The 26647-nt window shown below is 53.4% G+C and overlaps 1 protein-coding gene across 1 annotated transcript; it reads left to right on the top strand.

Annotated features, from left to right (window-relative positions):
• On the top strand, positions 1-24212 carry LOC127672090 (junctophilin-3). The gene is made up of 2 exons (XM_052167296.1): positions 1-382; positions 23431-24212. The coding sequence occupies exons 1-2, from the start codon at positions 1-3 to the stop codon at positions 24210-24212; spliced, it is 1164 nt and encodes a 387-aa protein (XP_052023256.1).
• Positions 24213-26647: the final 2435 nt, after the last annotated feature.

Genomic DNA, 26647 nt, shown 5'->3' with positions numbered 1-26647 from the left:
ATGTCCAGTGGGGGTAGGTTTAATTTTGACGATGGAGGGTCCTACTGCGGAGGCTGGGAGGACGGCAAGGCGCACGGCCATGGCGTCTGCACCGGCCCGAAGGGCCAGGGCGAATACACCGGCTCCTGGAGCCACGGCTTTGAGGTGCTGGGCGTCTACACCTGGCCGAGCGGCAACACGTACCAAGGCACCTGGGCGCAGGGCAAGCGCCACGGCATCGGCCTGGAGAGCAAGGGGAAGTGGGTGTACAAGGGCGAGTGGACGCACGGATTTAAGGGGCGCTACGGGGTGCGGGAGTGCACGGGCAACGGAGCCAAATACGAAGGGACGTGGAGCAACGGACTGCAGGATGGCTACGGCACGGAGACCTACTCGGATGGAGGTAGGTGCGGGCGGCGGGGGCGGGGGAGGAATGGGGACCGTCCCCCTCTTTCTCCTTCTGTTTATCTCCCGGGAAGTTGAGCCTCGCCTTCCAGTTGGGCTGTGGGCTCCAGGGGCATCTCCTAGATTCCCAGGAGGCCTCAGCGGGCCCCTGGCCACAGGTTGCCCCACGCTTGATGGGGGCAGTGGCCCATGCCAACCCAAGGGTTGGGGGCTCTCCAGCAGCAGGGCACGGCCCCTGCCGCAGCAGCAGAGCCAAAGTCTCAGCACATCCTGAGGAGCAGGCCAGAGATTTGCACCTGCCAGAAGGCCAGGCCGGGTCCTCCGCCACCTCTGGGACCTGCCGAGGCAGGAGGGGCCTGGGGGTAGACCCTTCCCCTCCTTTAGTATTGCCTTCCTGGTATCCCCAGAGGCAGGCCCTGGTTGGTTTCTTGTTTTCTTGCGGTGCCCAGGGCCTCCCTCAGTCCTAAAGCAACCCAGGCCAATGGAGACGGAGCGCTGAGAGCGCCAGAGGCGGGGGATGCCGACCAAACCAAACAGCAAGGCAATAAACTTCTAGGTGGTTGGACACAGGCTGTCGAAGCAGGCTGCTGAAGGGAGGGGGGAAGGGAGGGAGGGAGGGAGGGAGGAGGCCCATCTGTTTAGCGGGAGCCCAGGAATCTGGCCATTCAGTGGCTGAATCATTTTCACCTTTAGTTTAGGGAATCGCTCTGCTCTGCGCCTCCAGTGTAAGATGCCACCACAGTCAGGGCAGAGCCGGTGCCGGAAGCCAGGCTACTGCCAGTGTGATGGGTTCGTTCAGAAGTCGTGGCTGGCTTGGCAGCCTCTACTCCAATGTCACTCCTAAGCAGCGCTGGGAGCTCAGGAATAGTTATAGGTCCTGAATCAGACCCCAGAGCAGACTCTGCCTGGAGGCCCCTTCCCCCTCGGGACGCTTATCCCGAAACCTGCTCTCTTGCCTCTGGGCCTGGGCGGCTTAGGCTTTTCTGCACGATGCTTGGGAAGGGAGCAAGCTGCAGCAATGACTTGGGCTTCTGCCGGGGGTGGGGGGGCGGGGGGGTTAGAGAGAGCACTACAGAGTCAGTGTGTGTTCTCCTGCTTGAAGCCAGCACCTGCTCCTGGCCACATCTAGGAGTGATGAGGGCTGGAAAGTAATTATTATTTTGGCTTATGCAACTGAAAGACAGGGTTCGTTATTACCCGAAGAGGAGGCGGAGTCTGGGCAGTTAATTATATAATGCTCCTGCCTGTCTGCGCCTTGCCCAGCCCTGGTCCCAGGCGGCCTTTCCTCTACTGTTGTTTTCTTGGATGGGGCTGGAGAGTTTCCCTGACCCTGGGGCATTGAGGCCCTCCTGAGGCTCCAGGCCTGTGTGTGTGTTTGTGTGTGTGTGTGTGTGTGTATGTGTGTACACGTGTAGTCACATACTCACACATGCACTCTTGGCTCTTGGTTAGGTCCTTGCAGCAGGTGTGGGTGGCCAGGGTGGGAGGTCCAGCAGTCTGGTGCTCCCAGCAGGAATCCTTTGCAGGCAAGTGTGGCCCAGGGCAGTTGTCAACTGGGGCTCTGGCTAGATCTGCAAAACTGCCTTCTGAAGGTACCTGCTCCGGAAGAGAGCTTGGTGCCCTGGGCTGACTGAACCTACAGGGAAGAAAGAACCCCAGAACGCTTGAGGGTGGGGCCCACCCTGTGCTGAGGCCTGCCCACACTACAGACATTTCTATTGGCCTAAAGAATTCTTTCTTGCCACCAACAAATATTTATTGAGCACTCGCTATGGTCAGATGTAGTAAGTTCTGGGAACCCAGGAGCAGGCCAAGCAGACATGATCTTCCCAGAGTGTTTGCTTAGGACGAAGGTAGTAGTTCTCCATGGGAGCTGGGAACAGGCACGGAGCCTATCAGAGAGTCGGGGCCTGGTGTGCTGAGGCTATCTCTTCGCTGACTCCCTGAGGATCGTGTTCCTCCCATGAGTACTTCCTAAGTTTTTGGTCTCCTGCAGTACTTACTTCCTTGTCCCCAAATCCTGCCTGGTCCAGTCTACCTTAAAGGGAAACCAATGGGACCATAGAAATGTGTGTGTGGAAGTTCAGAGCCCACTCTTGTGGTAGAGTCCCCTTGTGTTAGGACCATAGCACCTTGCTTCTTGCTATCTCGCTCTGCACAGGGGCACTCCTTTTGCCCTGAACCCCTCAAGGAAATGACAGTTCTTAACCCTGTCCCTGGAGCGCATGGCAGAGACGTAGGCATGTGGAAATGGACTTCAGAACCCGTTCTCTCTCTTGGATGTTGGCATAGCATGACTGAAATTAAACTGGCCCTCCCTGCTCTGGGATTCAGGTACAGGTGTCCGGCTCCATTTTTCTGCTCATGACTAGCTTTTCATTAGGAAGGAGTGGCCATCGAGGACTCAGACCCTGGGAAAACCATTCAGTAAAGCCTGGGAGAGTTGTGGCCAGCTGCAGCAGCGGGTCCTGGCCTGGGCACCATGTGCCCTTCCTTGGTAGGCACCAGGGTCCTCAGTTGAGAATGACTGTATCTCTCGAGTGAACAGTCCTAGCTTTGGCTTTGCACGGAGCTGGGAATTCGAGGCAGGCGTCAGCCGTACTCCACAACTTTTGCCCAGTGTCCAAGGCTGACTTGGAGATGCAACCGTTGTCATGATCGGAAAACGTCTTCTGCATTCATCTGCAGTTGGTACGAAATCCGTTTCTACTGGGGTCACTTCTGCCAAGGCCTCCTCCAGTTTGCCAGCCCCCCCCCCCCCAGGCACACTGAGGCATTGCTCCCGATTGAGCCCAGCAAGCCACTCTTGAAGTACAGAGACCCTGGGGATGGGGTCGAGATTTCAGGCTTTTGGGGTGTTGACCACCTGGCCTTGAATTCCTGCCTTGCCAGGCCTGTGCTGTGTGACTTTGGGCAAGTGGCTTTGCCTCTCTGAGTTTCCATCTCTTTGTCTTTGCCAAGGGATAATACCGTGGAGTGGGTGAGGATGAGCGGAGGTTGGAGTCCCCAGCTCTGCCAGGAGAGAGGCGGGCATTCTCCTCATCCCTGCAGTTCCCAGTATGCAGAGGACATGATGTTAACAACTCTCAGGAGAACCATCAGGCAGGCAGGACTGAGGAGGGGACCATGCAGGTGAGAGTCGGAGGTGACAGGTGAAGCTTATAGTGTCTCTTACGCCAGTGCAGCAGGCCTTGGGAAGAGGTGGGATTCTAAGTTAGCTTTTCTTTGCTTCCTGTCCCTATAAACTCCGTTTGTTAGCTGCCTGCTGTCTTCTCTACATCCACTTTCCCTGTGTCGGGAGCAGCACACACACACACACACACACACACACACACACACACACACACACACACCCGGGTACAAGCAGACACATGTTCTAGCAGCCATCGCTACCATCCCATGGAGGCCCGGGGACCTCCTTACTTTCTGATGATAAATAAGGCTTCCTCTGGATGTCTTGGACCAAAAAGTCACCCCCTCCCAGATAAACCCTCCCACACTCTGAGAGATGAGTCACTTACGCCCCGGCCTCCCCACTCCCCACACGAGCAGGTCCCGTTCACCGGCCCAGATTCCACAGCCCACACACATCACACACACCCACAGTAAGAACTCAGATCCACCCAGGCGCCTGCGCACACAAGCGTGCACAATACACCTGCCACCCGCGGATCTTCTACCCCGTCCCCCCCCACCCCAAGCAGCCACGTGTACCTCTTGGCTTTGTTAGCTCCTCTATAGCTGAGGGCCGGAATCCCTGACACCCTGTTCTGTATAGACTTCTGAAGAGAAGTCTGTGCAGCTGCTTCCATTTTGAACACCAGCCTCTGGCATTGCTGCCCCTCGTGAAGGGAAACTGATATCAGACTACATAAACTGTTTTTCTTTTAGTCAGCACCAGGGTTCGAACCCAGGGCCTTGCTATGCCAGGTAGACATTGCCACTAAGTTACATCCCCAACTTAAAAAAAAAATGTGTGCATGTATATATCTATCTATAGATATCATATATCTCTCTATATTTATATGTAGATATTAGATAAGGTCTGGATAAGTTGTTTAGGATGGCCTTAAACTGGTGAGATCCTCCTGCCTCAGTCTCTTGAGTGCTGGGCATTCCAGGTCTGTGCTCCCGTGCCTGGCTACTTAAACTACCTTTCATGCTTGGCTATGAGGAAGGTTTTGGGTGTTTTTGTTTTGGGGTGCAGCCCATCTATGCAGATGCTCCACCCGGACAAGCTTGGCTCTGAAGGGAACACCCCCCTCCCAACTTGGAACATGAAAGCATCCCCCAGTCTCTCTTCACCGCTGGGGGAGGGGGTGTTGGCAGGCTCCATCAGGTGAGAGGAGACAGCAAATGACTAGTTCTTTGTTCCAGTTATAGCTGAGAAAGAAGTTAGTGAGAGTGTTCCCTCCCCCACCTCAGCCTCAGCTGCTGGCACTGGGGATAAGAGACCGTGACAGCATTACCTAGTGTGCAGTCCTGGGTGTTAATGTTGTCACAGACCCTCTGTGAGGACCTAGGCCATCTCTGGAAGAGACACTTCTACTCGGTCCTTCTCAGCCCCCTCAGCCCCCACAGTTCTCAGGGTAACTGGTGGACTGTGCTTATAGACGCCCTCCACAGTAGCCCCCTCCCATGCTGACCATGGAGGACACGACACTGTATGGAATTCTGGTCTTTTGGTCATAGTTATCATGTTTTGTTTTGGGGCTTACTGAGTAGCTCAGGCTAGCCCAATATTAGCCCAGGCTAAGCTAGACTTACAGAAATCCTTCTGCTTCTGCCTCCTAAGTAGGAATCCCTTTTGTTTAATGCTTAACAGGTTTTTTTTTAATTATTTATTTTATTTATGAGTACACTGTCACTGTCTTCAGACACACCAGAAGAGGGCATCAGATCCCATTACAGATGGTTGTGAGCCACCATGTGGCTGCTGGGAATTGAATTTAGGGCCTCTGGAAGAACAGTCAGTGTTCTTAACCGCTGAGCCATCTCTCCAGCCCTGCTTAACAGGTTTTAAATTTAACATTATTGTGTGTGTTTGTGAAGTATGGACAAGTGTGGGTGTGTACATGCCACAAGATGGGTGTAGAGGCCAGAGGCCACCCTCCTTACACCTTTCTGTGGGCTCTGGGGATTGAACTCAGGTTGTCAGGCACACAGAATGTTCCTTTATGCACTGAGCCATCTCGCTGGCCCTTGTATTTTCTCATCATTGAGACAGGGTCTTATGTAGCCCAAGCTGGCCTTGAATTCTCTATGTACTTGAGGATGACCTTTTAACTTCTTCTTGTTGTTGTTGTTTGTTTTGTTTTGTTTTTCGTTTTTTCTTTTTGAGACAGGGTCTCTCTGTGTAGCCCTGGCTCTCCTGGAACTCACTGTGTAGACCAGGCTGGCCTTGAACTCAGAAACCCACCTGCCTCTGCCTCCTGAGTACTGGGCGTAAAGGCGTGTGCCACTTCTGCCCAGCTGACCCTTTAACTTCTTATCACCAGCCTCAACCTCCTGAGTGTTTTGGGGTTGCAGGCGTGGCTCACTACACACCCTGTGTGCTGCTGCTGCGGACCGACAAACTCAAGGATTCTTGCATGCAATATGAGTCCTGTAATGACTGCATCCCCAGCCCTGCGCCTTTTTCTTTTTAGCCATTTGTTTGTTTGATTGAATGATTGAATGATTGAATGATTGATTGATTGATTGATTGATTGATTTGAGTCCATGGGTGCCAAACTGCATGTGTAGCAGTCAGAGGACATGGCAAGGCAGGGATTGGTTCTCTCTTCCACCATGTGGGTCGGACAGAATAAGCACAAATCACAGGCTTGTCAGCAGGCATGTTTATGCCCTGAGCCTGCTCTGTCCTGGGTTTCCATTTGAGCTGGGTGGCTCCTGGATAGGGTTTCTTCAGGACCCTGGAGAGCGCCTCTGCTCTCCATGTGTGCGGATGAGGAGCTGGTGACTTTGTCAGGCCACACCCAGTGGGCTCAAGAGTAAACTCTCCTGCATGTCGGTTGCCTTGTAAGTGTGTGTCTACTGTTCTGTCCACTGTCCGTGCTCCAAGACACATAACCGGTCCGGCTGCTGGTCTGTCTCGCCCCGTGCTACACTCTGCTCATCTTCCAGTGCCGTTGGGGTGAATCTGGGTGAGGCTCCAGACAGACTGGCTGCCCTGCACGCAGTCCAAGGCTTCCTTACTCCCATTTTAGGTTGCGTGCCGTGTCCATGGGATGTGGCCGGTACATGGCAGAAGGCGGATGGAAGGATGGCTCTGCCTGTGGTGGCCAACGAGAGAGCATCTTGTGCTTTCTCTTTAGATTGGCCTTAATGGATTAATCACCTAGAGCAGTCCTGTCCACCCTACTGGACTCTGGCCACACGCAACCATTTGCATTTAAATCTGATTAAATGCAGTGCAGTTGAGGAGTCAGCTCCTGGGTACAACTGCCCCATCTCAAGTGCTCTGTGCTCCACGGAACAGTGGCAGCTGTGGTGGACAGCACAGACAGGAACTGTCACTGTCACTGTAGAAAGGCTTATAGGACATGGTGGCCTGGAGTGTAGCCTCTTCAGGCCATGTGGCCAGGGACTGAGGATTGCCAGCATGCGGCGTTCACTCAGTGGTCACTCACAGGACTTGATATTTAGTTTCCTTCACCCTTGTTCCTGACGCCCATTTCCTTCTGACGGTTTGAGTGTCCAGGTGGAAACATTACTGTAAGATGCATGTCTTCGGGCAGCCTTACCTGAGCCTCTGTCTACCGGATCAGTTACAGTACTTTGTTACCGGCTTGGACAACCGGCATTTGAATCAAGGAAAATGGCGGCACGTGGTGAACAAATAACAGTCTTAAGGCCCTAAGAGTAAGATGCACACGGTCTGGAGATGGTTCTGCACCTCCGCTGAGCAAGCACTCCCTCCTCGAAGAGTGCTGGAAAGAGAGGTGTGTGGCCCTCTCCCTGCCTGCCTGAGAGCCACCTCTCTGTGGCCGCCCTTCTCAGCTGGAAGCAGCCGCTTGTCGGGAGCCTCTCATGGAGACCCCGTTGTGTTTCGGCCACAGGGCAGCAAAAGGCCTGCCTTGTAGTCAGCTGTGTTTGTTGGCTGGGCTTGGCTGTGTGCAAGGCGTAGTTTGCAGGAGCAGAGGAGGCTAGATACGAGAAAGACAGAAACAAGAAATAGGGTGATGGGACCCCCTGGAAAAGCAAGCTGTCTGGACACAAATGCAAAATACATAATATAATTTGCATCTGTCCTACCGGAGTTTAGGGATGCTGAAGGGAAGTCCCACAAATCAACATCCCATGTGCATCCCGAGGGAGCAGCAGAGACCTTCCAGGGCAGAAAGGTCCCAGCTACATTTGGAAGACCCCATACGCATGCCCTCCATGTGCCCCATCTCCCACCCACTCCCCACGTTCCTGCCTTCATGAGACTCCTCTGCTCCTCCCTCTACCGGAGTTTCCCAGAGTCCTGCGGGGCACTGACTTCCTGCTGCTCTTCTGAACGGGAGGGACTCAAGGTGCAAACACTATGAGAGCAGAGACCTGGCGCTGGTCAGCAAAGCAGGCACCTCCTCTTTGAGGCCAGCGTGTGCAGAAAGCTCCCAGAGGCGTGCCTGGACATGGATTGTCAGCATTCTTGAATTTCTGGGCAGGGACATCACTCAGAACATCGATGGGGCTCAGGCGAGGCTGGTGCCGGGCCACGAGTGCTCTGAGAACCACAGCTTGGCCAGGTGCCTCGCAGCCCCGCTGCATACTAAAATCACTACGTGTGGTCCCTGACCTGTGAGACAGAACCTGTGTGTTCTAGAGGTGACCCGTGTCCTGGTGTGCCCACGTCTTAGCTGAGCACCAAGTCTGTCTGCAGGGCTTTGTGGGACACTGTCACCTGGGCGTACCCAGAAGTGCTGGTGAGGGGTGGCTGTGCCCTGGGATGGTCCATGAATTCCCTGGGGGAGGCCAGTGCCTGCCTCCAGGGAAGCCCTTTTGGTCAAGACCACTTCAGCTTTCGTCAGAACCCGAGATCCATCCATCTCCAGTGGATTTCAAGTCTGAAAATCAGACTTAGGGAGCAGCATCCCAGGCTGGTGTTGAGGAAAGCAGGTGGCCCAGGATGCTTGGGGAGGGCAGAGCTGTTAAACTCTGGGCCTGCGCTTCAGGAAGGAGCTGAGAAGCCTCCTTTAACACAAGTAAAGTAGACTGGACATTCCCACGCAGTGGTCATGGCTTGGTCTCCGCCACCATCAAAAAGGCCACCAAAGTAGGTAGCCTTTTCTTCCTTCCTTTTTTTAAAGATTTATTTATTATATGTAAGTACACTGTAGCTGTCTTCAGACACACCAGAAGAGGGTGTCAGATCTCTTTTACGGATGGTTGTGAGCCACCATGTGGGTCCTAGGATTTGAAGTCAGGACCTCTGAAAGAGCAATTGGTGCTTTTAACCACTGAGCCATCTCTCTGGCCTGCAGCTGGCCTTTTCTGTGGCTGTGCTGGCTAATTTTGATCATAGACTTGATTGGATTAGGAATGGCCTGGGGCGTCGGTGAGGCCAGCTTTGGGTGTGTCTGTGAGAACATTTCCACAGAGGGTTAATGGAGGGGAGAAGACACCCTGAGTAGGGCTGTCCTCTCACACTGAATAAAAAGATGTAGAGATAAAGATGCGCCCTCATCTCTCGCTGTCTGAGCTGAGAGGAGCAGCCTCTCCTTCAGCCACCGCCATGACCACCTGCTCACAAGTCTGTGACCAACTGCAGTCTCCCCCAAAGTGGAGCCAAGCATGCTCACAGCCTGGAGCCCCCCAACTGTAAGGGTGCATAGACACACTATGCGCTTTGTGGTGGTTTGAATGTGCTTGGCCCAGGGAATGGCACTATGAGGTGTGACCCGGTTGGAGTAGGTGTGTCACTGTGGGTGTGGGCTTTAAGACCCTCACCCTAGCTGCCTGGAAGTCAGTATTCTAGCAGCCTTTAGATGAAGATGTAGAAGTCTCAGCTCCTCCTGCGCCATGCCTGCCTGGATGCTGCCATGCTCCCGCCTTGATGATAATGGACTGAGCCTCTGAACCTATAAGCCAGCCCCAATTAAATGTTATCCTTATAAGAGTTGCCTTGGTCATGGTGTCTGTTCGCAGTAGAATAAACCCTAAGATACCCTTCAGAGCAGTTAGAAAAGCAGGGGCCATAGATTGGTGGACAGCAAGAGCCAACTGGTTTCCGCACTACCTCCACCGTCCCCCGTCTTCCTGAAAGAGGATCATGAGTCAGCCACCCCTTACTTGATAGATAAGGAACCAGAGAGCTGAGGAGCTATAGCTATGGCCTCAGCTCAGCAGAGGCAGGCTGGTCTCTGGTAGGGTTTTGCCTTGTATATGCTGAGCCCCTTGACAAAACCATTTAACTCTCTGGAAGAAAACATGCAGGCCTCCACAGACTTGCGGTACCATGTGCCCTTTTAGGTGTTCACAGAACCCCGGAGAGGAACCCTGTGCTCACCACAAATGGCTAGCCTGGCTCTCAAGGGCCTCACCTTGCACAGCGAGGACAGAAATGGGTAGATGTCCAGAGCCAGGAGATCCCTCCAGGAAAGTACGTTTGAAAGTAGGGACTGAGGCCATGTTCCCATGCTTACATCTGTCCCCTCCGACGGGCACCCCACTCCTTCCCCACAGCACAGGGTGCTGAGCATTTTTCTTGGGTTTGCCCTGCCCCCAGTGTGCTCTTGAGTGTTCCTGACTTTGGTTGCATCAGCAACATTCTGGAAGCTTCCCAGAGGTAGGGAAAGCAGGAAATCCCCCACCTCATTTTTGTTTGTTTGTTTTTGTTTTTAGAGACAGGATTTCATCGTGTAGCCCTGGCTGTCCTGGAACTCACTCTGTAGACCAGGCTGGTCTACTTCTGAGTAGACCAGAACTCAGAAGTCTGCCTGCTTCTGCCCCCAAAGTGCTGGGATTAAAGGTGCCACCGCCCAGCTCCCCACCTCATTTTGCAAATGAACATCAGATGCTCCAATAAGCTGTGGGGGTTGGGAAGACTGGGTTAGGGACATAGCCTTGCCCACTTTGTGGAATCTGAACAGGCTGCTTGTGGAGCCCCTCTACTACCACGGTGTGAGGTCCCAAGGAGTACCACTCCCCTATTAAGACTGGTCTCCTGCTTGCTGCCTTGGAAAGGGGAAGGGGAAGTGGGCATTGTGGGAGGAGCCCTGGCCAGCTTCCCTAGGAAGGGTTGCAATCATGGTTTGAATATACTTGGCCCAGGGAGTGGCATGATTTGAAGGTGTGGCCTTGTTGGAGTAGGTGTGGCCTTGTTGGAGTGGGCGTAGCCTGGTTAGGGTGGGTGTGTCGCTGTGGGCGTGGGCTTTAAGACCCTCCTCCTAGCTGTCTGGAAGCCAGTCTTCTAGCTTCCTTCAGATGAAGATGTAGAACTCTCAGCTCCTCCTGCACCATGCCTGCATGGAAGCTGCCATGTTCCTGCCTTGATGATACTGGATTAAACCTCGGTATCCGTAAGCCAGACCCAATTAAATGTTGTTCTTCTAAGAATTGCCTTGGTCACGGTGTCTGTTCACAGCAGTGAAACCCTAAGAGGAACATCTCTGACTGACACAGAGAGGGGCTGGGAAAAGCCCCACACAGGTGGAGCTGCCTCTGGACAGGCAGGCTGGTTAGGTTTCAACTCTAACTAGAGTCACCTGAGAAGAGGGAACCTCAATTGAGGAACTGCCTCCATCAGGCCGTCTGTCTTGTGGGCAAGCCTATGGGAGCATCTTCTGGATTAATGATTGGTGTAGGAGGGCCCAGCCCATCGTGGGCGGTGCCACCCCTTGTCAGGTGGTTCTGGGCTATAAGAAAGCAGACAGAGCAAGCCCTGTTTAACCAGCCAGTGAACGGTGTTCCTCCTCTGTTGGGTTCTGCTTGGGTTCCTGCCCTGACTTCCCGCAGCGATAGATGTGGCAGTAAAATGTAAGCCAAATGAACCCTTCCCTCCCCAAGTTGCTCTTGGTCAGTGTGTTAGCACAGTAACCAAGTGGAAACCACGAGAGAGTCAGTGTCACGGCCCCTCGGGCACGCTCAGAGTCATGTGGCGTGTGACATGTGGCGGGGCTTGCACCCTGAGAGGCAGAAAATGGCATTTGATAACACTTTCAGTAATAACTTTATTGAGCTATAATTCACGTAAAAATTTGTTCTCTTCAGTGCACACTGTAGCGTTTTTAGTACGTTCACAGTTGGGGTCTCCCCACTAGTCTAATTTTCTCTCCTCTTTTTTGTCTGTGTGCTTGCGCATCACAGTCAAAGCAAAACTGCAGGGGTGCCTCCTTGGGTGTCATCCTTGTTCCGTGTGAGGCAGAGTCTCTCACTGGCCTGGACCTTGCTGGCTAGGCTGAATGGCCCGTGAGCTCCAGAGACCAGCCTGCCTCTGCCGCTCCAGGGGGTATAGCATTAGGTGCCGCCGTGCCTGGCTCACTCGAGTGGGATCTGGAGACTGAAATCTCGGGCTGTTGTTCTTCCACAGTCTGGACTCTGACAACTGAGCAGGGTCTCACTGTGGCTCAGGCCGTCCTGCCTCAGCCTCCCATGTTCTGGGATCGCGGATCTGCACCACCAGCCTCTCTGGAGCCCTTTCCAGCTCTGACCATCTCTGCACCTCTCTTTGAGCCTGGTGACTGTTAGTTTGTTTCACATTCCCAGGTTTGCCTGCTTTAGACATTTTACGTGAACATGTGAGATCAAGCATGCATATCCCTGTGTAACCGGCCCCTTCCCTGAATATGACGTTCTTATTCCTCGGTACCCATTCTGCTTTCCTTTTTTTCTGTCTGAGTAGTACTCCGTTGTTTGGTGAACACGTGTTCCTTTCGTGGGCTATCGCACTGGTGCCCCTATCTTCTGGCTGCAGTGGACAGTTCTGTTGTGACTGTGCGGATATATCTTTTCAGTTCTCCCAGGGATACCAGGAGTGGATTCTCAGGGTCCTGTGGGGTGAGGGCTGACCATTTGCAGTGCTATCTCCATTCCTGCCTGCCGTGTGGTGAGGGGTTCATCACCCTTTCCTCACCCCCACCCAATACTGCTGATCTTCTGAATGCAGCCCTCCTGGCCCACGTGTCTTGCTGAGGTTATGTTCATGTGTCCTTCGGGGCTGGGTGTTGGTGTCTCTTCACATCCCGTGTATGTTACTGAGGAAGTCGGACCTCTGCACTGCCTGTTTGGGTTTTGCTCATTTTAAAACCCATTACTTGCTATTATTTGATTCTAGGGCTTTCTGTAGACGGAGAGTATCTGTGAGTGCTGCTTGGAAGGAGGTGGACCACTAGAGATCTCTTTGTGGTCTGCTTCTTTTTTTCCCAGAGATCCCAGCACCGTGTCAGGCACACAGTGGGTACTCAGCGGGGTCAGTTTTTGTCAGGGTCTGTGGTTCTCATCAGAGCCTATGACGCACAAGCAGCTGGCTCTAGGGACAGGTACACAGAGCCCAGGACTATTTGACTGTTAGTTGCTTGGGAGTAACTCATGTTGTTTTCTTGTTTGGTGTTGGTGGAGACAGGGTGGTGTCTGTAACCTGGAGAAGGCCATCTGGGGGAGTAACTTTGGATGGAGAGTCTGGATGCCAGAACCAGGGCTGGTGGGAGGGGCTGCGGGCCTCCTAGCCTGCAGAAGGAGCCTGTGCCACCTCAGGGAGCGTTTTGTGGCTCACTTGCTAGGAGAACCAAAGCAGTCCAGGCTCCTGCCTGGCCATCTCTGTGCAGGGCCCAGGGGACTGCACCATGTTGGGGACCACAGGCCTAACTATGTATCTCAGAGAAAATGCAGCAGACGAACCACGGACAGGGGTTGCTGGACTGGAGTGACCTTCAGTAACACCAACCCGACCGGGAGATAGCTCGTGGCATCACATCCTGTTAGGTGGAGGAGCAAAAGGAAGAAATGTGTGTGGAGTTATCAGCCAGTCAGGGAACAGGAGAGGGGAGGAGGCGGAGACACAGACGTAGAGGTGGGTTCTCGGAGTTAGATGACCCGGGTCCTCCTGTCAGGACCCCACTTTGAGTTTCTCCCCCCACACTGTATTTTCAGGTGTATCTGTGGCTGAGAGCCTAGTAGTATCTCAGCCTGCTGTGGAGGAGCATGACTGAGGTGTGGAGATGCAGATAGGGGCCACCCACATCAGGCTGCCGGTACAGCCTCGGAACCCAGGGCTAGGAGCTGGGTGCTCCATGGCTTCATCACATTGCCTGCCTGCCTCAGTTTCCAGCCCCTGAAAGAGCTCATCAGGACTGTTCGTGCTCACTGGAAACTGGTTCCCCCAGTGCCAGGGAATGTAGCCAGTTTCCCACAGGGCCATCTCCGGCCCTAGCCCCAGGAGGTGGTGGCCTGAATTTCTAGAGAGTTCCATCTGCTCGATCCTAGGTGTGGCCAGTGACCTGGGGAGATGGTGATACTGAGGTAGGAAAGATGGGGTAGGGAAGCTGAGGTAGTTTCTCAGGGGCAGCCCCGGCATGGATTCGTGACTTCTGCAAGTCAGAAGCTGATAGGCTTAGGCCTGGTAGAGCGGCCCCATGTCCCACCCTGACCTGCCCTAGACTTTTCTCCTTCCCATCTGTCTCTGACAGATGACCAACACTCCTATAGCCACAAAGGTCCCTCCCTAGAAAACCCCAGATGTCCCCTGGCCCCTGTCTTGGAGAAAACACCCCATGGGTGAAGATTTGGGCCTGTTCCTGGAGTGAGGGTATGTTGTAAAGGGCCCCTGAAGGACTTGGGTATTGGGGGGACATGTGTTGAGGGAGGCCCCAAGCCAGTGGGGTTCACTTCAGACTGGTGCGGTGTGAGAGAGACAATGCTCTAGAGAGGACTGTGAGGAGCAGGGCCTGTGATTGGGAAACGCGCATTCTTTGTCTTTACTGGAGAGATGTTGGTGTTTGTGGGTGGCACAGTGACCTCCTTTTCTGCTCACTCTCCTGATCTTGGGGTAACCTTGTCTGCAATTGACACTCTAGAAGGCAGCTCACATCCAGAAAGACATTGGCGGGGGTTGGGGGGAAGGGGGGAGATAGCAGAGGCTCTTAGGTGGCCAGTTGATCTCTGCTAATGGGGCCTCAGGCCTCCATTCTGCCCTCCCCCATCTCCTTTCCTCAGACCCTTTCTGGGGTCCTCAGTATCTCTGTGCCCCAATTTCATAACTGAGGGAAGTTTCTAGAAAGCCCACCTGTTTCCTTCTCTCTTCCTGGCTGAGTTTGAGCTCAGCTGTTGATCACTCTGTCCCCTGTACCTCTCAGGCAGTAACTGGGAGCTACTGTGCCTGGGGACCTCTGGGGACACAAGATGTCTGGGCTGGGCTGCCAGAGAGCGAGGCTTTCTCCTAACTTCCCTGTCAGAGCTGCCACCCCTCAGCTTCTCCACATGGCTGTCTCTTTCCCAGCCTTGTGTCTGTGGCGCCTGCAGAGGCGGCTGCAGGGTACAGCCTCTGCTGTCCTTGACCCTGGGCCTCGTTGGCTGTCCACTGCAATGTCCGGCAGGGTGGGTGTGATGCTGATCCCCGATTTCACAGCCAGGTCAGGCCACCTGTGCCATGCTGTGCAGGGTTGTTGGTGTCCGCTGGGACTAGACGTGCCATCTCCATGAGGGACAGCCACAGACTTGGCTTCAAGTCGAGGTCTGTGAAAACAGGGCGAGTTCCAGAACAGGAGTGGGTAGCTGCGAATACGTGACAACAGGAGATCTCTGTTTATTCCCAGTTCTGGGGTAGACAGGGGATTTTAATGACCGGCAGAAGGGGCAGGACCCCTCCACCCATGGTCAGGGCAAAAGAAAGCTGTTGCTGCCTCCTCAAACTTGGCAAAGTCCACCTGAGGCCCAGCATCCCTCTGGCTGCCGATGGAGCAAGTTTTTCCTGACCCACAGCTTGAGAAGCAAAACAAACAAAAAACTAGGCTTGAAGCTAGAGAGATGACTCAGTGGTTAAGAGCACTCCTCTTGCAGAGGATCCAGGTTCAATTCCCAGCACCCATACTACAGCTCGTGATCATTTGTAACTCCAGTGCCAGAGGCTGACATCCTTTTCTGGTTTCCATGGGCACCAGGGACACACATGGTGCACAGAAGTGCACGCAGGCAAAACACCCATAAAATAAAGGAATAAAAAAACCTTCAGTTTTATCCACATAAATACCCATATACATAAAATAAAGGAATAACAAAACCCTTCAGTTTTATCCACATAAAATTTACATGGTGCACAGCACATTCATTTAAAGTGGTGGTTTCAGCTGGTCAGTGGTGGCGCACACCTTTAATCCCAGCACTTGGGAGGAAGAGACAGGTGGATTTCTGAGTTCGAGGCCAGCCTGGTCTACAGAGTAAGTTCCAGGACAGCCAGGGCTACACAGAGAAACCCTGTCTCGAAAAAACAAACAAAACAAAACAAAACAAAAATAAAGTGGTGGTTTCTGGAATGTTCTCAGAGTCATAAGCCATCAGCACAGGCAGTGGTCCAGCAAGTTTACCATCTCAGGAAGAAACCTAACGATCACTTCTCTTCTCTTCAGTGGCGGCCATCTTCGCTCTGTCTTGTGGAATTGCCTAAGCTGGGGGTGGCTTTGAGCGGCTGGTTTCTGTCACTAACGTTCACGTGTCCAGGACCCATCCGTGTGGTATCACAGCTGAGTAATATTCTGTTACCAAGATGGATGGCAGTGTCTTCCGTGGTGGACATTTGGGTTGTCTCTGTCTTCAGTCTACTGTGGGCATCACGGTTGTGAATAGTCACAGCGGACGGTCAGGTTTGTGTATGCACTGAGCTTTCTTTTCTCGTGGGTTAGGTCGTCCCGTGTAGTGGTTTACTTCCTGTAATGGACGGCTGAGATTACTCAAGTATAGAGAGAAGGCTTGGGGGTTCCCGCCTGCGGTTGGCCTCCGTGCCTTTGGGTTTGTAGGGAGGCAGCATACGATGGTAGGAATGCCATTTGTCTCAGAGTGGACACTGAGGAGAAGAGGCAGCCATGGGACCCATTAGAGTCTTCAAGGGCACACGCTCAATGCCTTAAAGATCTGCCTCTTCGCTATAGCTCCCTGCTCTGGATTTGACCTTTAACACCTGGCCCCAGGTGACACCACAGTCCAGACTGTGGCTCACCACAGGGGTACTTGAGGTTGAACTGTCTGAGGAGCTTCTCCAGTCACTCCTCACTCACTTCTAAGAGAGTTCTGGAAGTTGAGCCCTCATCAGGACCACCTGCGTTTGGAAGTTGTAAGGTGATAGGAAGGCTGGGTTACGAAGCGTGTGGCACAGGGTATGCACACCCAGGGTGGGTGCTTAGCCCCCTCCTTCTGGCACAAGCCTCTTCCTGTCCTCCCTCCAGGCCCTGCAGACCAGCCCTTGAATCATGCCAGCTACCCACTGAGAGCCCCCGGGTCCTGGGTGCTGAGAGTCACAGCCTGCCGTGTGCACAGTGAGCAGAGCCAGGTCACTGAGGGTCAGGGCTCCGTCCCTGAGGTTCTGAGCTGCCTGCATCCCACTTTCCATCAGAGAGGGGGAAGCTGGGGAAGACTGAGAAGGATGCAGGGCCACCTGGAGCCTCTGGGGTCCTTCACAGGGACACACAGAGACTCTGGAGACCTCCATGGGGACACACAGAGACTCTGGAGACCTCCATGAGGACACAGAGAGACCTTGGGGACCTCCATGGGGACATACAGAGACCTTGGGGACCTCCATGGGGACACACAGAGACCTTGGGGACCTCCATGGGGACACACAGAGGCCCTGGAGACCTCTATGGGGACACACAGAGGGCCTGGGGACCTCTATGAGAACATACTGTACTTCTCTAAATCTGAAACTTCTGTGAGAATTCTGGTAGTAATCTTACTAGGACAATGAAAAGCGTCTCCATGCCACTCCAGTGCAGTGGTCAGAGAAAAGTGCCACCCTGCGTGCTCCGGGGCTAGGGTGTAGCCTGTCATTCATGTGGCTAACTGCACCCCAGGCTCGTCCTCCCGCCGGGTGAGGTGGACCACACAAATGGCTCCTCAAGTGCACTGCCCCTGTGCTGTCGTGGGACCTCTCATGCAGGAAGCATGGGGCCAGGATGGGCTGTGCTGAGGCCGCACTGGGCTCTAGTTTTGCCCTTGACCCCTCCTGACTCCCGCTTCTTATACAAGCATGAGGCACATGTCCTAGTAACCGGGGACAGTGCCGTGAGTTCAGGCCAGCCATGACACCCAGGTAGGCCACAGCCCACGGCTAGATACCACATTGCTTTAGAGGCTGACCTCTGCCTTTCTTAGTGTGTGATTGGCATCAAATCTTCAACATCCTACCTCAGAAGACTCCTTCCCTGCTCTGCCCTGCCCTGTCCTGATCAGTTCTCCCTCCCCCTTCCCCCCTCCCCTCCCCTTCCTCTCCTCCTTTCCACTTCCCCCCTCCCCTCCCCCTTTCCATCTCCCTCCTCTTCCCCCTCCTCTCACCCCTTTCCCCCTCCCCCTCTGTCTTCCCCCTCCCCCTCCCCTTCCCATTCCCTTCCCTTCCCCCTTCCCCTCCCTCCCCTTCCTGGCCATCCCAACATTATAGCACAGTTTAAAAGCTGAATCCACACTCGGTGTTTTTCATCCTTGCAACTGGAAGCTCCGTTCCTGCTGAGCCCAGCAATGTTCCCCAGTGCACATTCCCCATGCACAGTCTGACCCGAGCAATCGACTCTGTTTTAATCGCATTATTTTATTTAAGTCATCGGTCCGTTTCCCCCACCCTTCAGGTGCCCAATAGGAAAATCTCTCAGCGCAGCTTCCCCCTGGAACCCCAGAGTCTCTGTCTGTAACCACACGAATCCCAGCCTGTTCACAGGTTGGTCCCTCCTCGCAGCCATCCGGGAGCATCCCTCAGGGTTCCTGTCTGGTCACTGTAGCTGCCTCCTCAGGTGCCTCCCTCATGTTGGTGGATCCCGTTCTGCAGTAGCTGTCCGAGGAAGGATGCCCAGATCAGATTTCTGTGGCTTGATCACATGATTGCCATGTTGGTGTTTGGAATGGAAAATGATTTTTGTTCAGAATTTGTGCCATGTAAGGACACAGTGTCATACAGAGAAGCTCTGCTGTTGTAGTCTCTGTTGTTGTAGCTCTGTGTGTTGGACAGTGTATCCTGGATTTGTGTCTTCTGTGTGTTGGACAATGTATCCTAGTCTCGTGTCTTCTCTCTCTTGGATAATGTATCCTAGACTTATGCCTTCTGTCTGTTTCTGTGTTAGTTTTTCAAGGCAGGATTTCTCTGTGTAGCCTTGACTGTCCTTGAACTCCTAAAGTAGTCCACGCTGGCCTTGAACTCAGAGATCCACTCTGCCTTCCAAGTGCTTGAATTGAAGGTGCCAACACCACCCAGCCGGGCATAGTCCTCTGTGTCCTTCTGGAAGCTTCTCTGCTGCCGTGCCCCTCCCTTCACCATGCAGGGCTGTGGGTCCCCAGGGCCCCCAGACCCTTCCTGCTCTGGGAGAATGGACATCTCTGTGTTTGCTCCTTTCCTTTTGTGCTTTCCCAGAACTTCATCTTGGGGCTTTGGTTCCCACCCCATTCGTTGTCTTGCTTACTTCTTTTCCAACTTTTTTTTTTAAAAAAAGATTTATTTATTATTATATGAAAGTACACTGTATCTATCTTCAGATACACCAGGAGAGGGCATCAGATCTCATTACGGAAGGTTGTGAGCCACCATGTGGTTGCTGGGATTTGAACTCAGGTCCTTCAGAAGAGCAGTCAGCACTCTTAACCACTGAGCCATCTCTCCAGCCCCTTCTTTTCTGTTCTGTTCCTGGGTTGGAAGGCTCAGACTTCTCTGAGGGATCCGATGAATATGTGTCAGTCCATAGCTAATACCAGCAGCTGTAGCTCTCCAGAGTTACACTGGCTGTAGAATGTCACTTCATGGCTGGTGGAGACAGGAGGATATGCTCATTCTTGTAGCCTTTTCTGAGGAAAACTTTCCAAAGACCTTGAAGTAACCTTCCTTGTGACAGAGGAGTTTAGTTCTAGGGATGTGTGATCTAAGGACAAATTTTTGTATTATGTATGAAATCAGGCATTAGAAACAGGCCGAGGGTTTATCTCAGTGTGTAGCGTGTATTTGGTGTGTGAAAGGCCCTAGTTTGGTCCTAAGCACCAAAAATAAATAATATGAAGTTTAAAAAAATGATGTAGGTCAGACCCAGTGGTGATTTCTGTGATAGGAGACCTCCATGCACCAGACTATTACACAACCTTTATTAATGTGGGAAAAGGTCTACTGCAAAGGAAAGAAGGTTCTAGAAAATGGTGTAACTAAATGTGCTGTGCTAGGCACAAAGAACCTCCCTGTTCTGCCTGCATCCCTAGATAGTGGGACGCTTTTTCTGATGGTAGGAATCACCCCGTCTCCTCTGAAATCCTGACTCCATGGTCAGAGTTGGGACCCCAGAGTATTGCATTTCTCGTCTCGAATCCAAGCTCAGCAGGTGATTCCATCCTCAGGGGCAGCACTGCTGTGTCCACTGTGGTCACTTGAGAAGCCTGCCTGGCACGATCCTCTGCTGTGACAGTGCCCTAGTGTCTTCTTTACTCTGGGTGACATGAGCACACCATTTCCCCCAACTCGGAATGGTTGGGAAAATCACTTCTTGGCTGAAGTCCACAAATCCCAGCTTGAGCCCTCGGTGCCACACACAAGCTGGCCAAGACAGCTCACATCCCAGTCCTCCCAGCCGCCCAGAGCACCACCCCACTGCGGGCAGAGGGCTGCAGGGCAGCAGGCTACCTGTCCCACATAAATAAGGATGCTACGGATCAGGCTGCAAGCCTTTGCAGGGTTGACTGCAGGAGGGATGTTCACATAGCCCGGTCCTCAGGCTTCTCCACTGCTGATGAGGGTGCCCACCCCACTCTCAGAACAATGTCTTCCACCCTTTGTGACAATGGCTTAAAGTGCTGGTCCCTGGGCCAGCGACTCTCCCCGCAGCTCCAAGTCATGCCATGATGATTGGAATGATTCCATGATGCTCTCTGTAGGACCCTCTGCACCCTGTCTCTCCTCCCTGACCCCACCCTGTGTGTGAATCCAGAGAGGAGAATCCTGCTATGTTGGCGTGCTGAGCTTTCATCCCTTTCTTTCTCCTCCTTGGTTTGTCTTGTGATAGTCTTCCTTTATAGCTCAGCTGGCCTCAGATGTGTGATAATCCTCCCGCCTCAGCCTCCAAGGACTGGGACTGCAGGCACGAGCCGTCATGCCTGGTGTTTTCTTTCTGTGTGATACTGGGGATGGATCCCAGACCCTCACATGTGCTAAGCATGTGTTCTGTTACTGGGCTGGGCTATAAGCCAACAGTTACACTTTACCAAGGAAACCACAGATCTAGGCAGGTTTGTCCAAAGCTCTTAGCAGGTGGGCACTTTACGCACATCTGTCCCCTGTCCAGAGTCACACATCAATAGAGAGCTAGGTGCCTGCAGTGTGGTGTTGGCACCTGGGTAGCTAGGAAGGGGCATTCTGGGCCACTTAGGGACCTGGTACTATTCTGGATCTGTGAGGATGGTTGGTCCAAATGGCTGGTGCATGGCTGGGGAAAGTCATGAGCAGCTGTGTTGACCTGGAAGAGCTGGGTAGATGCAATTTGATGAAGGAGACACTGATACAGAAGCCAGGACCGCTGACTTGGGGACTTTCCAGAGAAGGTATCTTGGAGTAATGACGGCATGTGGACTCTAGGTGGCGCTATGTGTCTCATGCCTGCCAGTGGAGTGCGTTTATCTTTGAGGTCTGTAAATGAGGAAGGGGGGCTGGGTGACAGAGTAGGGAGTGGGGTTAGGGTAGGGACGAGTAGGGGGCCAGAGGAGACAGCTGCTGTGAACCTTCAGTCATTTCACATCTGAGAAGAAAGATCCGGGTTGCTGTGTCTTAATACATGAGAGACCCAAAGTTGTGCCAAAATCATTTGGTTTGACGCATGGTTCCTCAGAATGATACCAGCCTCAGCCTCGATGCATCTGCTGCACTGGGCTGGAAGATCACTTCCCAGTGTAATGAGATAGCTCTTTTGCTGGATCCAGATTATGTCTACACTCTGAGGACAACTGGCCTGTTCTCCAGATAGAGAAGCTGAATGGGTCCAGAAAGCTGCCTCCAGTCAGAGAGAGACGGAGGCAGGACTCTGCATGTCTCCTTGCTGTTTGTAGTGCCGTTATAATGCCTTGGGGCTGAGGAGATGGTTCAGTCAGTACAGAGCCTGCCACACAAGCGTGAGGACCTGGGGCCAATCCCAGCACCCACATACAAAGCACGGTGTATGGTACATGCCTGTAATCCCAGCACGGAGGGGTGGAGACAGATGCTTGCTGGCCAACCAGTCATCTGAATCGGTGAGCTCCAGGTTTAGTGAAAGACCCTTGTCTGAAGGGGGGGAAAAGAGGTAGGCCATCTGGAGAGAGGACACAGTAGTCAAGAGTGAACTACTCGCTGGGTGGTGCATGCCTGTAATCCCAGCACTCTGGGAGGCAGAGGCAGTCAGATTTCTGAGTTTGAGCCCAGCATAGTCAGGGCTACACAGAGAAACCCTGTCTTGAAAAAAAACCAAATCCAAAAAAAAAAAAAAAAAAAAAAAAAAGAGTGAACTGCTCTTCCAAAGGACCCAACTTCAGTTCCCATCACCCCCACCAGGTGGCTCACAACCTCCTGTAACTCCAATTCTAGGGGATCTGATGCCCTCTTCTGGCATCTGAAGGCATTGCATGCAAGTGTTGCACAGATGTGGACACTGGGGGTGGGGGTGGGGGTGTCATAAAATGAAAGTAAAAACTAAATCTTAACAAAGTGGAGAACAGCCGTGGAAGAAGACAGCCATCACCAACTCACCTCTGCACAGATAGGCACACCTGCACACACCCATGCACGCATGCATACAATGCACACACATTTTTACATTACAGTTTTAACCACCTTTTCTTGACTGGAGAAGGAATTTGACTGTGTCGCCCAGGTTATCTCTGGATTTCTGGGCTCAGGCGATCCTTCTGCCTCAGCCTCCGAGGGCCACCATAGTACCATGGCACTTTTTACCATGATTCTCAGTGGTATTAAACATGTCAGCATCTACACTGCACTAGAATGTCTCTACCACCCAAAATGGAAATATGGCCCCCAATGAGAGGCACGAGCCATGTGTTTCTGTCCCAGCCCCCAGGGCTCCAGCCCTGTGTGGAACTGGGGCACAAGGGCGGCTGGCTGCTCTGACTTCTGTGGTGTCGAGGCTGTGCCCTGGTGCATTGACATCAGTCCATCTTCTTCTTGTCTAGTTTTCCGTGTCATAGCTTTGCCACAAGGCTGGCCATCATTGACACAGGGTTATTTTGGACCTCTGCAGACAGCGTGGTGTATGGGGAGTCTGTCTCTGTACTCCCGGGTTTTACAGTGTATTTGTGGTCAGGTAACTTTAATGTCCCTTCCGCATGCACCTGATGTGCTTCTGGGCTGTCCCCACTGCTGGCAAACCTTCCCGGGACACCTTGAGTGGCAGCAGCAGGGCCTTGTTCTCCTGTGCTTAGCGTCTCGGCCCCAGCCTTCACCTTCTGCAGGCCATGCTTTCTCCCTCTGTTACCTCGCTCTGGAGGCTCCTCAGAGGTGGACTCTTCCTCACTGTGTCAGAATCGAGACAGTACCTTTGAACATGGCCCTCAGTGAGATCAATGTGTGGCCCCTCTGCCTCTGTGGCCAGATAAACCCACCCAGGTTCACTTTCTTTACTTTTTAAAAAAAAAAAGATTATTTATTATTATATGTAAACACACTGTAGTTGTCTTCAGACACCAGAAGAGGGCATCAGATCTCATTATGATGGTTGTGAGACACCATGCGGTTGCTGGGATTTGAACTCAGGACCTTCGGAAGAGCAGTCAGTGCTCTTAACCACCTGCCCCTCTCAGAACCTCTCTTTGAAAGCGAAGCCCGGGGCAGGTGAATGTGGCTCTTCCATACACCCGTCACCCACATCCCTCCTCAGGAGCTCACCCCTCTCTCCTTTGTCTCCCCAGGGACGTACCAGGGCCAATGGGTTGGTGGCATGCGCCAGGGCTACGGTGTGCGGCAGAGTGTCCCTTATGGCATGGCCGCGGTCATCCGCTCGCCCCTGAGGACGTCCATCAACTCCCTGCGCAGCGAGCACACCAACGGGGCGGCGCTGCACCCGGACGCCTCCCCGGCAGTGGCCGGCAGCCCGGCCGTGTCCCGCGGTGGCTTCGTGCTGGTGGCCCACAGTGACTCGGAGATCCTGAAGAGCAAGAAGAAGGGACTGTTCCGGCGCTCGCTGCTCAGTGGCCTGAAGCTGCGCAAGTCGGAGTCCAAGAGCAGCCTGGCCAGTCAGCGCAGCAAGCAGAGCTCCTTCCGCAGCGAGGCGGGGATGAGCACTGTGAGCTCCACGGCCAGCGACATCCATTCCACCATCAGCCTGGGCGAGGCCGAGGCGGAGCTGGCGGTCATCGAGGACGACATCGACGCTACTACCACCGAGACCTATGTGGGCGAATGGAAAAACGACAAACGCTCGGGCTTCGGTGTGAGCCAGCGCTCGGACGGGCTCAAGTACGAGGGCGAGTGGGTCAGCAACCGCCGGCACGGGTACGGATGCATGACCTTCCCGGACGGCACCAAGGAGGAGGGGAAGTACAAGCAGAACGTGCTCGTGAGCGGCAAACGCAAGAACCTCATCCCACTGCGTGCCAGCAAGATCCGGGAGAAGGTGGACCGGGCCGTGGAGGCGGCTGAGAGGGCGGCCACCATCGCCAAGCAGAAAGCTGAGATCGCTGCGTCCAGGTAGGGTTGGGCGGGGTGTCCTGCAGAACCTGAGTTTTGTTCACCAGCAGGTGTTCATGACCTGCTCTGCCCGTCCATGCTGTGCCCAGTGTGAGGCCTGCACACTGTCCCTCTATCTGTTTCCCCCATAGGGTCTTGGGGTTCCTTGGAGGCCCTCAGAAGGTGGTCATGGGCAGAGGAGGCTTAGGGACCTGCAGCTTCCTCTAAAACAGGGCAGGAGGGAGTCAGGGGACTGCAGATGCCTCTTGTCTCTCTGTGCCTAAGTATGTTTTGTTCCTGTGTACTGCCGATAGAGAAGTCTGCTGTTCTGCTGATATGATGTATGGGACACTCTGATTCAGGGACATAGGAGAAGGGTCCTCACTACCCCAGATCTATGACTGAGGCCCTTCATGGACCCCAGGAGACACCTCTTCCAAGGGAACAGAACAGCTAAGGGGTTCACCCGAGGCTTGGCCTTTGGAACCAATAGCTATCCCACGTGGGCTATGGGGACATTAAACTTGGGGCTCGGATGGACTACCAGGCCCCAGGAATGGGTACCGAGGTGGCTGTGGGCAAGCATCTCTGTGTGTGTGTGTGTGTGTGTGTGTGTGTGTGTGAGTATAGTGTGCACGCTCTGGACTGGAGAAGGTGCCCCAGGGTGCTTCCCTGAAAACCACAGGCAAGTGGGAGCCTGGGCTGGCCTCAGCCAGTCTGAGAGAAGCCACATTCTCAGGCTTGGGAATGCTACCCTGTGGGAAGCCCAGAGCTTGCCCACATGCCCCTGGGCTCTGCTGTGATGCATCTCTTTGTGATGGTTTTGTGAAGGTGTTGTCTAGGATTATCGTCTGAGCCAAACTGCCACCATCTTTGCCAGATCACCTGTGTCTGCTTGCAAATGATCGATCATCGTGACTTGGCTTGGTTTTGTTTGTTTGCTCATTAGTTTGTTTGTTTTCTGAGACAGAGTTTTTCTGTATAGCCCTGTCTGTTCTGGAACTCTGTTACCAGGCTGGTCTTGAACTCAGAAATCCACCAGCCTCTGCCTCCCAAGTCCTGGGATTAAAGGCGTGCACCACCACTGCCCAGCTGTGGCTTGACTTGTTAATTGCTGACTTTCCCTTAGTAGGAGGATCATGGGACCCTTATGTGAGTAGTCACACCCCATCCCAAAAAGCAGTCTGTTCTTCTGCCCTAATTGCATATGGCCTCTAGGTTTTGGGGGCAGGACTAGGGTATATTGATAAGGAAAGATCAGGGGCAGAGGTTCCGTGTGTGTGGTTATGTGGAAGCCAACACTCATGCTGGGTAAAGACTCTCCAAAGTGGCCTTTTGGGGAAAGCATCCACATTCCTGTCAGTAACCACCACCCCTACCCCCGGGCTCTGTAAGGAAGCATAATAAATGTATTGGCTCCCAAGGGTGAACTTTGGTGGTATGTACCTTGCTGGGTGTGCTGTGAGGACCTTAGAGGTAGATGTTTGTCTTCTTCTTTGACTACAGAAAGCCTCGAGTGGTGTTAGAAGCCAGAAGTCTCTGTCATTCCCTGCTTGACAGCCAGTGGCCTCTAGGGATATGTGTCCATCTGGTAAAGTTCTCAGGCATGGGCTGGGCATCCGGGAAGCTCCCACTCAGCCTTCAGACTGTAGCAATTGAAGGTTTGCTGGTTCTAGGCAACTTTGATTACCGTACAGAGCACAGGTGTCAGCTGAGGTCTGGCGGTAAGACACACCTGTCTCCCGTAGTGTCTGTGGTCAAAAGGGTTCAGAATGGAGCCACCTGTGAGACCCTCACCAGTCACCAGGAACCAGTGTCTTAGACTCTGACCTTGAAAATTAGCAGGGACCTGTTCTCAACTCTACTCTCACTGCCAAAAGGCCAGGGCAGGCTGCTCTCTAAGCAAAGATTCCCGCTAGAGGACGGAGCCAACGATGGGAGGCCAGGTCTATGGTTAGCTCTGTTGTCAGTGCTGATGCCGCCTCAGCACTGTTCTGAATCCAGACTCCTGGAGTCTCCTGCTGGAGGGAGGGAGGCAGGGCAGGACTATCTAGAAGGCTGTAAGCCTGAATCTGTGTCTCCTACATCCTCCCGATGGGCTTAGAATGTGGGGACCGAGAGGGAACCAGAGGCCAATGTTGAAAGGGAAGAGGTGACAAATGATGGGTAGAGCCTTGGGTCAGACAAGAACCACAAAGGGCTGTGCTGCCACAGCAGAGCGCGTTCATCCCTGGCAGCATCACTGTTACCATGGAGATGACAGAGTCTAAGGAGCTGGCTCCTGATGGCTGGTGAGGGTCTCATAGGTGGCTCCATTCTGAACCTGCAGGTCATCCTTGGCAGACATTCCAGACCATGTTGGTGAAGGTTGGGGGTAGCTCTGAAGGGTGCCATAGGCCCCTTGGGGAGCCCCTTTAGAGACTTCTCTTGGTGGAGATAAGGAAGCATGGACACCTTGAA

The sequence above is a fragment of the Apodemus sylvaticus genome, chromosome 21, assembly GCF_947179515.1.
Source record: "Apodemus sylvaticus chromosome 21, mApoSyl1.1, whole genome shotgun sequence".
NCBI classification, from domain to species: Eukaryota; Metazoa; Chordata; class Mammalia; order Rodentia; family Muridae; genus Apodemus; species Apodemus sylvaticus.
Note: the sequence above shows the minus strand (reverse complement) of the source record. Positions and strands in the feature narration are given on the sequence as shown.

Excerpts from the sequence above, each read along its gene's own strand:
- LOC127672090 (XM_052167296.1), top strand. The coding sequence starts at position 1 with ATGTCCAGTGGGGGTAGGTTTAATTTTGACGATGGAGGGTCCTACTGC. Across the intron at positions 383-23,430 it reads GGAGACCTACTCGGATGGAG|GGACGTACCAGGGCCAATGG; the intron begins GTAGGTGCGGGC and ends TTGTCTCCCCAG.